General features: G+C 36.4%; 1 protein-coding gene across 3 annotated transcripts in view; it reads right to left on the reverse strand.

Annotated features, from left to right (window-relative positions):
• Positions 1 to 15,444, reverse strand: part of LOC121375658 (protocadherin Fat 1-like) — a 183,259-nt gene that overhangs the window by 68,765 nt on the left and 99,050 nt on the right. For all 3 annotated transcript variants that reach the window (XM_041503220.1, XM_041503219.1, XM_041503218.1), the window contains exon 4: positions 12,789 to 12,850. In XM_041503220.1, coding sequence (XP_041359154.1) covers positions 12,789 to 12,850 — 62 coding nt within the window. The remainder of the gene's footprint in view (positions 1 to 12,788; positions 12,851 to 15,444) is intronic.

Consider the following 15,444-nt stretch of genomic DNA (forward strand, 5'->3'; position numbering starts at 1 on the left):
GCATGCCAAGTGAGCACTCAACCGACTGAACTAAATTCCATCCAGTATGTTCTACAATGCTGAGCTTGTTTTAAATCAGGGCATCAAACATAATTTCTCTATTATTATTAGTTATTCATCTGATTCACATACCCATCATAACTGGAATATCTTCTAGTTAGCAATATCATGAGTACTATAACCCTTATAGACACAACACCAGATGTCACCACTAACGCAGGACTCCTGGGGTCTCACGCCACACATCTAAAATTCCAACCCAGTACCAGCAGTAATTATATTGTTAGGTCAGTTGATTTCCCTTGCATCATCAAAGCAGGCCAACACAGGCCTCATCACTGAGAACCAAGGTGATGGCGCTGTTCTTCATCAACTCCCCATAGACAGTAATGAAGAGTGTTACTTCACTAATGCAATAGCCCACGCTATGAATGAAATTATCACCAATTACAGTTTCTAGTTTAGGGAAAATGGAATGAATATCTGTCTGGCATCTCAACACATTGAAATATGTGTGCCATGTGGTGCATGTGGGGAAACATAAATTATGGGGATGAAAACGGTTCTGGATTATACAGGACGTAAATCTGTCATGACTAACAGAGAGAGGTACAAGTATAACATGCTGTAGGTTACAGAGAAATGAATTATTTTTTTCATATATAGATATCAAAGTTGACTACTTAATGCAGGTAAGCCTGTACTAGAATAGATGATTCATTGCATTTTATTTAAAGGTAAAGCGCTCGCTTGATGCATGGTCGGTTTGGGATCGATCCCCGTTGTTGGGTCCACTGAGCTATTTCTCGTTCCAGCCAGTGCACCACGACTGGTATATCAAAAGCTGTGGTTTGTGTTATTCTGTCTGTGGGATAGTGCATATAGAAGATCCCTTGCTACTAATGGAAAAATGTACCAGGTTTCCTCTCTAAGACAATATGTCAGAATAACCAAATGTTTGACATCCAATAGCCAATGATTAATAATTAATGTGCTATAGTGGTGTCGATAAACAAAACAAACTTTTTAACTTAGAGTTATTTTCATGCTTACATCTAATTAGGTTCAATCACGCTGTCCTGGGCATACACCTCAGCTTTCTGGACTGTGGGTTAGTGAGACAGATGTCAAACCTGTGTGTCTGATGCCTTAACCACTACAACACCCAGGCCAGAAATAGATGACGGTAGAACACAGTAAGTAGTATGATAGCCTTTTTAAAGTAAGTTTGTTTTGTTTAACCACACAACTAGAACACATTGATTTATTAATCATCGGCTATTGGATGTAAAACAATTCGGTAAATTTGTCATACAGTCTTACAAAGGAAACCCACAACATTTTTCCTAATGAAGCAAGGGATCTTTTAAATGTACTTTTCCACAGACAGGAAAGCACATACCACAGCTTTTGACCAGTTGTGGTGCACTGGTTGGAATGAGAAAAAAGGGCAGTAATAGATGACTGCAGAACACAGTAAGTAGTATAGTAGCCTTTTAAAGACAGAAAGCTGCTCAACAGGGGCTATGTACATGCATGCATAGCAGGTTTGACAGCGTGAAATTTTATGGTACACAAATATCGTAAACAACCATTTCACAAAACAATAGAAAACATTTTTTAAAAAAGAAGTAAATAACATGAAAAAGCTGCCATTCAGAACGTATGTCTGAATGTCCTATGAACATAGCACAGCTAGCAAACATGTACTGTTAAATGTATTTCGGCACAAATCATTACAGGGAAGAGAAAAGAACAAAACAAAAAATAATAGCTGTTCATCAGTTCTTAAAATAGACCGACTTAACACATTTTGCCAGTGTTCGAGAACTGAATATATTTATCTTTTCAAGCCCAATCACATTTTGAGCTCATCTTCCTACAAATCTCTGCCTGCTTGATAAATCTGACAGAAACATCACAATAACGGTAAGAGATGGTGACATACTGCCAGGAAACGTGTTTTAAGAATGTACATCAGTAACGGTAAAATGCATCAACAAAAGAAAACTGTTTTAGTTCATAGTGTTAATGTAGGTACACCACAAGATAATGGCAACAGTTGAATAAAAAAAAACATATTAAAGAAAACAAAAGATTTTTTTGTTAATAATTTAATAATAATTTTTTTAAATCAACACTGTATTAAATCTTTGCCATTGTTTGACTAGTGCAAGCTGCACAACTGCATTCAAATATATTCCTTTTGTTGTTGTTGGTTTTTTTGGTTTGTTTGTTTGGGGTTGTTGTTGTTTTTTGTTTTTTTTGTGGGGTTTTTTTTGTGGGGAAGAGGATTTATAGTTTTTGTAACAGTATTTGAAATAAGCACTTGTCCGTTTGTCCTGACAAGTGAAAATCTGCTCGGACAAGCGAAATGTACCTCAGTGGTTGTCCAGTGGACAAGTGAAAAATGTTCAGTGCAGTTTCATTTTGAAGAATCAAAACTAATGTCCTTGCACTTGAATAAAACTAACAACTTATTTGGACAAGTGAAAGGATTGGTGGACAAGTAGATTTCTAGATGTGTGTGTCTGGTGGACTAGTGAAAGTATTGGTGGACAAGTAGGTTTCTAGATGTGTGTGTCTAGTGGACTAGTGAAAGTATTGGTGGACAAGTAGGTTTCTAGATGTGTGTGTCTGGTGGACTAGTGAAAGTATTGGTGGACAAGTAGGTTTCTAGATGTGTGTGTCTGGTGGACTAGTGAAAGTATTGGTGGACAAGTAGGTTTCTAGATATGTGTGTCTGGTGGACTAGTGAAAGTATTGGTGGACAAGTAGGTTTCTAGATGTGTGTGTCTGGTGGACTAGTGAAAGTATTGGAGGACAAGTAGGTTTCTAGATATGTGTGTCTGGTGGACTAGTGAAAGTATTGGTGGACAAGTAGGTTTCTAGATATGTGTGTCTGGTGGACTAGTGAAAGTATTGGTGGACAAGTAGGTTTCTAGATGTGTGTGTCTGGTGGACTAGTGAAAGTATTGGTGGACAAGTAGGTTTCTAGATATGTGAGTCTGGTGGACTAGTGAAAGTATTGGTGGACAAGTAGGTTTCTAGATATGTGTGTCTGGTGGACTAGTGAAAGTATTGGTGGACAAGTAGGTTTCTAGATATGTGTGTCTGGTGGACTAGTGAAAGTATTGGTGGACAAGTAGGTTTCTAGATATGTGTGTCTGGTGGACTAGTGAACAGTTCTGCTTATTTCTATCACTGTGTAACTACTCAAGACATATATTAATTCACTTTTCTTATTCATTAAACAGGTTAACAATGTAAAATAAAGAATTGAAAATAAGATCATTCTGCATGTAAGAACATGTATATTTTTTTTTTGGGGGGGGGGGAGGGGAGACAACATAATATTGCATTTGGTACCAATATAATTAGATTTAAAAAGGGAATAAACATTACTCATACTTTTTTTTTTTTTTTTTTATTTTTTTTTTTGGGGGGGGGGGGGGGGGGTTCTTTTCTTATGTAGGGGAATGGGAGAGAGAACTTGTGTATGAATATGAAATATTATGATGAAAATTAGTGATGATACATATAGGTTAGGTTTAAAGACGTGTAAAACCCCTGTCACAGTATACTGACTGTTACGACAACCAACATTTAAGAGATAACCATGTCACTGATGCCTGGGGCTCATGCTTACACCCGTCAAAACTGAAACCCTACAGACAGCCGTGGGAAGGTGTCGTCAACCAGTGTGAAGACCGTTAACAATTGCCGCAACTGTTGTAACCATCCCCAGCAACACACAAATACACACATGGACATTCCCCATAACGTGTAGGTCAGGAGCTCAAAGAAAATGGGGGGAAAAAGCCAAGATCATTGATCAGTGTAAAAACATCACAACACATTGCCATCCAGCACTTGAAGCCAAATTACCAGGGTACTGGGGATCTTGTGCTGTGGCTATGAGAATGAGCCTGAGGCAAGAAGCTTACCAAAACAATGCTTGATAGCCGGATCTGACAAACAGGCTTATTCTGTACTCCCCGTCACAGGCCATGGGTACGAGTAATAGCACGCTCATGTGTGGCCAAGGTGGGATATAATGTCTCAATTAACCTGTTCAAACAGTGCAGTGAAGCCCAGGTGACAGAAAGTTACAGCATTAAACAAGTAGCAAATCCACCAGTTGTGAACTACTGATACATCTTGTGCATGTTCATGTCCAGCATCTTCATACACAATGTCTACTGGTTCATAGATAGGTATATACATGTCAAAAAAACAAGGGACTAACTTCACATTGTTAAAGGGACATACCCTAGTTTCAACCCATGAAAATTAACACTAAGTTTAGTTAATCTACAAACCCGTAACACATTTGGATAAAGTTACAATTGAGGGAAACATGAGTCTGTGACTTTAAAATGGTGAAATACCCTCTAAAAATAGACCAAAACTTGACTGCATAACTGTCACTTCTCAGACGCACGTGCGTTTTTAAAAATATGAGAAATGCATTTTGTGATATAAAAAAACACTAGGATGACCAAAAACACTTCGAATGTACGGAAATGGATAATCTAAACAATAAAATCCAAGTAAAGTATGATTTCAGTTGTCAAAAAAAGGGCTCTAATAGTCAAAAATATGCCTTAGTGTTTAAAAACTAGGGTATGTCCCTTTAAAATAATTAGGACACATTGCTGACATTAGCTACAGGTATCGATTAGTTCTCTAATTAAATGGTTGTCTTGGTAACAGTTTTCTTACATTAGCATGATATTGTGCTATTTATCATAAAATTATATATCTTTCTCCAAGGAAAACCAAGGAATTTATATCCTTAGTCAAGTTCTTACCAATAATATACAACACATGTATCTGTAGAGCAGACCATCTGATATTAAAAATGATGGATTGGTACAAAATGTGTAAACCTTTACATTTTTTTTTTTTTTTTTTTTTTTTTTTTTTTTACAAATTATTATTTTTTTTTTTTTTTAAATGTCTGGTTAAAAAGAATAATAGCAAAAGAATGAACAAACAATTTTTTTTTTTTAAATTAAATTTTAAACCATTTAATGGTGTGTAACCACTGGGGGTAGATAAAGTGTGAAGATAAATCTGTTAAGAAACAACACTTGTATCATTTTCCTCCTATCTCCTATCCAAATCCGAAAATAAACACTTCCTAACCGTATCAGTGTGAGCTTTGAATTTCTTTCAAAACAACAAAAACAAACAGTTGTGCTTACTGTTATACAACAGGTTATCACAAAAATAACACTACCATGTTTTCTGAAACAGCCGTAAGTTACAAATCTGTTAACACCAACAAAATGCTTGACAGAAAGTAACAATTAAGAGAGGGGAAAAACTCCTCATAAATTGTAACGTTAAGAAGTATTTCCCTCCATGAAAAACACTCCTTTTCTTTTGCTGTTCATTTTAATTTATTAACGTAAGGAAAGCCTACTTTATTCAAAATCAACTATGGTGGTCTCGCCCCCAAAAAGATTTGAAAGTTATCTCTTTAGGTAATAAAAGCAGAATTTATGAAGAAATCTTTGAAGTACGGCTTAAGGGATTGTGGATTACGAGTGCTCCAACAAAGATGAAGATCGAGGAATCAGCAAAGAAGCTTACACCTTATAGTTACCATATACATACACACACAATGTCCACACACAGCTCGGATTAGGCCAGACAAAAACACAGTGTCTCTCTGTAGTAACACCTTTGAAAATATGTTCACGCTGGGAACAAGTCGGATCTTTTACAATTTTAAATAATTTCTTTTACAATTTTAAATAATTTCTTTGGTATAGAAACACCTTAAAATCTCAGTTATTTTAATTTTAAGTGTTAAACACATACAATTTTTTTTATATATCTTGTCTCCAAATGACCAAAATGAATGTGAAAAAAAAAAAAAATGAAATGTCAAACTTTTACTTTTTAACCATTTGATCAGTCTTTATATGACATTGCATTGACACAAACTTAGTTTCAATATTCTTGTTACTTGAATTTAGTTACATGCATGTAAATTACATATGATCAGTTTCCTTGTTTATTACTTGAAACTTACAAAAGTAATACTTTACTAGTCTCCAACAACAAAACTAAACCAAACCTCTTTAAACCAGCAAAACAACAAAACCGAAAGAAAAAAGAAAATCACAGACACAAAGCAACACGATCAACCCATTAAGTTTTACTTAGTCTGTCAGTCATTTTAGTCTGAGAATCTAATGGTAGTATTGGTACACTTTCATAGGCAACTAGTTTGTTGATCATTTGAATTATAATGTGCATAAAGACTGATGAAAAGAGATAAGGGAACACATAGTATTTAATACCAGATTTAACCGACTACTCAAGTAGAACTACTTTATATAATGCCTGTATAAAACACAGAGATGTAAGTTTGGACTGACTGCCAGTAACACAGTTAACTTCCTGATACTGCACATGAGGGTTTTATTGTATCAATATTTGCAGTTACTATGTATGTGTTCCCTTATTTCTCACCATCAGTATTTAACCAGTATGTGAACAGGCTCATCTACATGTTTCAAATGTTCACACCCTGACTGATGTTTGAAACATGAGCTACATATACAGATTGTGATTCCCGAACTGGTACTTATCTCAGTAGCTGACAGTCTACCTGATGTGAGCGTTTCCTCCCAGCCGGTGCTCCAACTGCTGTATTATGATATCAAATAATGCTATCTGTGGATGAAACTGATGTTAAAAAAAAGACCTCTCGTAGCTACTTGAAAAAGCCCACCTTTTGTGCATGTGGCATCCGTGTGTATACTTTTACCATATGCTTGACACCCAATAGCGCTGATGATCAAACAATGTGCTGGAGTGTCATTAAACAAACATTCCCATCCATTCCTTTCTAATTTCCTCTACATACTTCTGGTCACACAATGCAAAAATACCTGTCACAGCCAACTGCATGAATATTTCAGTGGACACTGATGGATTGGCAGAAATATTGATAAAGGATACAGGTAGCATAAGGACTTGGGTTTCGGAGACCACTTCAATGAGCAAGCTGATAGCTGGAGAATGTGTATCACGGACACAATCTTGGACACATAATTGCATGTCCAGCAGTCTAATTTGGCTATCTATAATCTGGGTGATAGGAGGACCAGTGTGTTATTCAGTGGTGTTGAAAGACACAGATAGCATACCAACATACTGCAAACCCTGCAATTAAGAAAATGTCCACAGCAAAAAAAAAACCCATGCCTTTGAAAAAATACACCTGGAAAAAGTGCAGTGGAAAATTAAAACTCCACACCATTGCTGATTGCCATGGGCTATAGTGCAGGGGTTGTACTGGCCATTACAGTGCTATCGCTATGTTAAGTCAACAAGTGTAAGGCTGGCAGGTTCTGGGTTCGTATCCCAGTACCAGCTCCAGCTCAGAGTGAGAACCCAGCTCAATGTATGTCCACTTCACCAGCAACCTGTCTCTCATTATACACTGGTGAAAAGAAACAAGGCAACTCATAACTAGTGACAGCAACTACTGACTGCAGCCAAACCACTCATCCACAGTATCAGGAAGTTAACTGTGTTACTGGCAGTCAAATCCACAGTAGTGACATTCACTCCAAAATTACATCTTTGCATTTTATTCAGACATAATTACTCTAGCAGTTGATTAACTCTGGTCTCAAATGCCATGTGTTCCTTCAGTTCCTTTCATCAGTATATTAATAACAGTACATTATATGTATCTGCACAGAGTTAAGTTTAAAGGGACATACCCTAGTTTTTAAACACTAACGCATATTTTTCACTATTATAACCGTTTTTCATAACTTAAATTATATTTTACTTAGATTTTATTGTTTAGATTATCAATTTCCGTACATTCGAAGTATTTTTGATCATGCTGGTGTTTTTAATACCACAAAATGTATTTCTCATATTTAAAAAAATGCACGTTCATCTGAGAAGTAACAGTTATGGAGTCGAGTCTATTTTAGAGGGTATTTCACCATTTCAAAGTACCAGACTCATGTTTCACTCAATTGTAACTTTATCCAAATGTGTTACAGGTTTGTAGATTAACTGAACTTAGTGTTAATTTTCACGTGTTGAAACTAGGGTCAGTCCCTTTAACTAAACTTAGTGTTAATTTTCACGTGTTGAAACTAGGGGCAGTCCCTTTAACTAAACTTAGTGTTAATTTTCACGTGTTGAAACTAGGGTCAGTCCCTTTAACTAAACTTAGTGTTAATTTTCACGTGTTGAAACTAGGGTCAGTCCCTTTAACTAAACTTAGTGTTAATTTTCACGTGTTGAAACTAGGGGCAGTCCCTTTAACTAAACTTAGTGTTAATTTTCACGTGTTGAAACTAGGGTCAGTCCCTTTAACTAAACTTAGTGTTAATTTTCACGTGTTGAAACTAGGGTCAGTCCCTTTAAAGTGTTTTGTTTAACGACACCACCAGAACACGCTGATTTATCGATCATATGTGAAATATTTCATTATTCTCACATTAATAGTCTTAGAGGAAGCCCAAAATATTTTTCCATTAGTGGCAATGACTTTTTTTTTATATGCTCTTTACTAGACAGGACAGCACATACAATTGCCTTTGATAATTCAATTCATGAGACACTGGTTGGGACAGGAAGTATCTTCATAAATAAACACTGTCACATATTATTACCAATCAGGGGCCTAATACACAAGCTCGCTTAGGCTGTCTTAAGCAACATCGCACTGTTCTTGCAAGTCTTTTTTGCAATGCATTGTCAGATAGCTAAGTTGCAAGAGCATTTAGCAGAACTGGATATTTTATTCATTACTTCCCACACACAGGATACTGCACATCATGGTTTCTGATGTACCAATTGTGGACCACTAGTTGAAATGAGACTCTTTTAAAAGCAGTAATGAGCCAGCCACCAAGAACCTTCATGCATCTGTGCTTTTCACTTATCACAAATGAAGTGTTTAACAGACAATCAAAACTGCCTCCGTTGCTAAGGGAGTTAAAATGTCTGACCTGTTAGCATTGTTTCTGTCATTTGTACCTAATCTGTAGATCTAGTGGGTTTCACAAATTCGCTGTCAGGAAGATAACGATTTTCAGTTAGCTTGGAATCCACATTTTTCTGCCAATAACTATCACCGTACCTGCAGTTTTAAACTTTCCTTTTATTCTTTTGTAAATCAACTGAGCAGCAATGCTCCAGCCTGGTGTAATGCCCAGTACTCAAAGCTTGTCTCAAAGGTTATCAGGTGATAGTTTGTACATAAGCCATGGACAAACCGTCAAAGAGCAATAAAACGGCCAATAAACGGCCAATAAATGACCGATAACGATGGTCATGCACTAAAACATTTACGACCGCATGATGGAGACAACTGAATGGTCAGCAACAGAAAACAAAATGCAAAATGGGCCATAAACAAGAGTAATGCTCCAAGGAAAATGGAGGAATTAATTTAAAGTTTTATTTGGTATATGAACAGGTTGTCAAGACGACCTAAAAAGTCAGTAAATAGAATATATATCCTGGGACAAAGGAATGCACTCGCAGGGACCAAGACTATAGTTTGGGTTTCATATGTGTACTTAAAATATTAGCAGCAACTGTGAATTTAATGACAATAAAATCTTTATGCACATGCAGACATTTGCATATCAAAACAGCTGGATGCAATACACAACTGGTCCTGTATTTTGACAATGTTGATCAGACTGGTCTATTAATAAGCACTCATAATATTTTATTACTGACTCCATTGCTGCATACCAGTGGCAAAATGCACATAGCACAGTGGTTATGCATAGATTGAGGTGTGATGGACCCACACTCCATGACTGGTACCTCAAAGGCTATGTCTAAGTGCACATAAAACATACTTAATTAGCTGCCTTTTTGGTAGATCCTATCAACCGGTCATGCCCTAGTTTCTAAGGGTACAACCGAAACATGATCACCCAAATGATCAAGTCCTCTGAAGGAGTAAGATCAGCTAGGGCACCTATAGGAGTCCAACCAACAGCCCCCAATAAGATTCTAGCACGGACGTATCTTTCAATCAACTAAGTCAAATCAACCATTAGATCCATTTTCAATTTCGATGATCCATTCCAAATTATGCGTCAAAATTACCTTCATGAAATTATGCCACCTTTTCTATTTTGACTTAATCCCATAGAACATTTGCAACTTCAATAGCACCAAAACCAACCCTGGTCGGGCTGCTTGTGCTCCACTGAACATGCCAGCGAGGTGAACCACTCTCCCACCCCACCCCCCACCCCCAACCCTTTCCTGTCCTGGACAAAGAAGCTGGTGAGTCGACACCTGTGCCCATGACAGGCGTGTGCTACAACAGTTTGTTCTGAATGTGCACGTTAAAACCTATGACGTGACCTGACCTGACCTTGTCAGCAGAAATAGCCCATGTGAAAAGGCAGACTTCCTTTTCCCCCTGTAAACTAAGTAACAAAATAACTTCACTTTAGAAATTGAATAGCCATAATTTAAAGGTGTCCTAAGGTGTTGTTAAGCAAATATTCCATTTCATTCCTTTCCTTTCTAAAATTAATAAACTTTTCACTTACAGGTTTAGTGTAATGAAGATCTGAACTTTATTCTGTTATTATAGGAATGGTATTAATATTGCATTGAGCATCAAAACAGCATCATTATCTGCCCAATTAGCAAAGCCTTACACCGATTATTTCTATATACGGCTGTTGGTATTCCATATATAGACACATAAGCCATTTTGTGTCATAGCAGGAACTAATACGTGATCGTCTTACGGATAATGGCTAGAAAATAGCCTCAATTATCGGACAGGCATTTCGCCTGGTATCAGAACGATGAACTTATTTCATAGCATTCCCACCTTCGGTTGGTTTAGTTTAGTTGTTTGTATGCAAACATTTTAATTCTTTTATACTCATAAATTTTAATGGAAATTTTAAATTAAATCCATTTAAACCCTAATGCTAGAAACATTAGTTTCAAACTGTAGTATTAAATAAGTCACAACTCAGGAATGAAAAAAGAAAGAAGCTCAATGGTTTTGCAGCAATAAATATTAACATTCTAGTGCTTACAATTTAAGTGTGACATATACTTGAATTTGACATTAAGTAACAATAAATAAATGGATGTCAATGGGCCAGTTGCAATAAATGGTTTCTATGTTATTGCTTAATATATTAAAATGCTACCTTCAAAAATATACTGAATCTAAGTATAACAAGAGGCAAAAAAAGAAAGACAAAACAAAACATTAAAACCAATTGCTCGAAATGAAATGGCTCACCCACAGTAAAAACTTTTGGTGTACCATCATAAACATTCATAGGTGCAACTATAAACCAAGTTTCATCGACCTAGGAATTATAGTGAGAAACTGATCTAAACGTGAAACTTTAACATTAAACATTAACACAAAAGTTGACGCCGTCAGAATAGTAATACTCTTGCCGTTTTATTCCTTCAAGGTGGGACAAAAACCAGGTTAATGGGTTAACAACATTATTATATTATCTCACATTAGAACTATTAAAAGGTCAAACATTACTTCAACAATACACTGAAACTTAGTAAGACAAGAGACCACCCCCCCTTCCCCCCAAAACCCCCCCCACAAAAAACCCACCCCATCACAAACAAAACATTTTTAAAACACTAGGTCAATGGGTTAGCAGCATTTACTTTATTATCTCACATTAGAACTTGCAGGATCAAACAGGGACCAAAAGAATGGGTTAAAAAAAAGAAGCTGTCATCAAAGGCATTTTCCATTCCAGTGCTCGGACCATTAACCGCCACCGCAAGATCAGCAGGAGGTCGGGCCACACTGCGACAAACAAGCCAGGCAGACTGCACTTTTTGAGTTTTACTTTCAGTTTACATGCAGGACTCTACTGTATAATAATATCTCCATCCAAGCACCTCGGTCAGGCCTTCATTGCTCCAATTATTGCTCCAATGTGCTTATTAAGCAATTCACTGAAACTAACTGGTGACAAATGGTGAAGGACAAACGTCATTTTTTTCTTTCTTTCTTATTTGTCTCTCATGTTCAATTACCTAGGGTCTGAACCGGTACGATCTCGGATAACAATTATTGAGAGAAGGGATCTATGGGTGCCAGCCATTCACGTAATATGTGGTTAGGAATGCGTCAGCCGTAACATAGTAATGGGTAACTTGAGCAGTCAAGTGTACATTTTACCCCAATAATGGCAGCAACAGCTGATTTATGGCACATGCTTAGATACTCGAGTAGCTGAAGAAGCTTTCGAATATCTCAAGGCTTTAATGGATTTTCTTCAATTGCTATGGGTAAACTGCTTATTTTAGATGTCTGTAAAACTGACTTTTCAATTCCACTCACTGAATAAAAACTTTTTATCTAGTTTCATTGACTAAAAATAATAAAATAAAATTCAGCTAGACTTGTGCTGAGCAGCCACCTAAGGGAGTATCAAATATACAGCCTCTTAAAGACGGGTGGCTGCTTACAGCAAGTTAATATGTGATATAACAAGGGACATTTAGTTTTGATTACCAGTGAAAACAGACTTGGTGTATTGCAACCTTTAACACTTCCGAAAGAAAAGAAAAGGTAAAAATGTTGCTTGAGGAGGTGCTGAAGTAAATCATAATCCTCTAGCGACGATAACAAGCACGACAATACGGCTTATTTATACAGTTACAAAACAAGACAGTTTTACTAGCACATGTACCAGTTGGGGCAGACAAATATTTTAACAGCTCTCTACACACAAAAACCCTTCACACACACCACTCACCTCCAGTGCATGTTCTGCTTGCTTCTCTCGATTCAAGGACCGGTTTGTTGTGCTGATCACGCCTAATAAAATAATAAAAAATTATAATTAAAATACATGTAAATAAGAAATTAATTAAGGATTGTCTGTTATTTCTTTTACGTTCGTCAGTGTATGAATCAGCAAAAACGATCTCACCTAAGTTTGTAGATGATTGGGGGTTTTTAATACCCAAATGAACATAAATGAAATAACAGACAATACTTATAATTAAATTTTAAACATATTACTAACAATAAAACAATTTTTTTTTTTTTTTTTTTTTTTTTTTTAAATAATTAACACTGAGGAAAACAAAGTACAAATATAAAGTGATGCCGTCATATATGACATTCCTTGACAATGTTATTGTTTATGCTCATCGAGAAATGAACAAACTCACGTTGCTATGGCTGGACCAATGGGATGACGTTTGTAATGAATGTAATGGAAACTTAATTATACATGTAATAAAATTTATGTTTTTTATTTTTAAACTAATAATTCAGACACCAGCTCACCAACATGCATGTTCCTGAGACTAGGCTGGCTGATGTGTATTGTCAGCAAGTACTTTTGTTAAGGAAGTGAAAAAACCAGAAAGATAATTCTTGAGGTGAGGCAGGGAGGAAAAGAGCAGTTGCCCTCCACCCACACCTACCACTACCACCATCACACACAAAAAATTAATAAATTGAAAAAGTGATAAAACCATCAACAAGAAATTAATGCATTTATGCAGTTTTAACCACTTAACAAGTGGGGGAAAAAACTAACAAAAAAGCCCTCCCACCTATTCAACACTTTAATCTGATAAAGTAAAAATGCATTTTTTAAACATTTGCGTGCCTGACATTTGCAACATTTAACTGACAGCCGACTGGCACATGCAGAGTTCAAAATGCTCAAAGGTCTAGCTGTAGAAGTAATCTTTACGCTTTTCTAGCAGTGTAGCAGATAAATTGTAACTATATCACTTTTTTGCAGCAATGTATCATTCACACAATCTTCTGTTTATTTTCGTCTTAAAACATTTATGACAGTAAAAAATTTGATCTGCCAAAAATCTATGTGCAATCTGTTTGGGAGAAAAAAATCCACTAAAAAAAACAAAACATTAAAAAACAAATCTCTGCATATCTTGTTAAATAGCTTTTGTGCACCATATCATTTCCCTTTGTTTCATTCATTTCTTTTTACAAATATATAGTTTACATTATTTTTTCTATTTTTATTCTTTCTGTCTTTTTGGGGTAACCTGTATTTTTCAATTCCACCAAAAAAATAAGCTTCTGTAGGATCTTTTGAAAAACTAAAGGTTTCTTGAATTGATGCAACCTGCGACACTATAACACACGGAATTCCTTAGAGCTGCTAAAAATGGGGCAATGGAAGGAGAATGTTTTGTTTGACTCCCTTGGGTCTCGAGATCAAGCATCCCCAAAAGGGTTCCAATGAAGTGGGGACCACACAACTACATGTAAGCTGGGTGGCCCTTCTGTTAACCAGGGCTTCTAAGAGTCTGGTAGCCCCACTCCCATGGCTAGTGATATTCAATGTTGGGCTAGTAAATAACTGCTACTGCCATGCCCAACGGCTAGTGAATTTTTCTTTGTCAAATGTTGCAATTAAGTCTGTTTTATAAATATGAATATCCTGTCCCCACCCCAACCCCCCAATGTTAGTGTTTTTAAGCTCTATCTCCCTCTATAGGTGACATATCTGATTATTACTATTATTTAGTAAAATTGTATTAACTTAAAGTAAAGTAGGGCTAGTGAATTTTTAATCTTGGTTAGTAATTTTTTTTAATCACTGATCTCATGGATAGTGGATTTTATAAAAATTCTAGAATCCCTGTGTTAACATTACAGTAAGAAACTATGTCTAGTCTTGAAATAATTTGCAGCAAAGAACAGCACATACCACAGCCTTTCACAATGGAAAGGGCAATAAACCAGTGACTCCTATGACCCACTGAACCTCAGTCAGGTGACTGTTTAATGGCAGAGTTCCATTCCACTACAATGTCTTCCCAGACATTTGCTTGAAAATTCTTTAAATGTGCAATGTCTAATCTTTACGATCCCCATCTTATAATGTTTTCTACTAACACTAAATACACACAGAACTACATCCATAATAAACTCATGTGTGTTGATATCAATGCATATTAACTGTCTTGTCAGCATTAAACTTTACAAATAAACACTCAGAAATGGGACATTCCAATCATTCAATGCTTAAAACAACTGACATTGCATTTTAATGTGACCGATTTTAAAAATAATACCTAACATAAATAAAAAGAATGATACATGTATGTCGGAGGGCTAAATGGTGGTGGTGGTGATGGTGGTGGTGGTGATGTAGCTTGGTGGTGGTGGTGATGGTGGTGATGGTGGTGGTGATGGTGGTGGTGGTGATGTAGCTTGGTGGTGGTGGTGATGGTGGTGGTGGTGGTGGTGATGGTGGTGGTGGTGATGTAGCTTGGTGGTGGTGGTGGTGGTGATGGTGGTGGTGGTGATGTAGCTTGGTTGTAGTTGGATAGAAATTATATAATCTACTCCAAATGCTTAAATATTAAAAATTATTACATTGTATCTATAAATGGTACACAAAAGAATCTGTGATTATT

Source organism: Gigantopelta aegis, chromosome 6 (assembly GCF_016097555.1).
Source record: "Gigantopelta aegis isolate Gae_Host chromosome 6, Gae_host_genome, whole genome shotgun sequence".
Taxonomy (NCBI): Eukaryota; Metazoa; Mollusca; class Gastropoda; order Neomphalida; family Peltospiridae; genus Gigantopelta; species Gigantopelta aegis.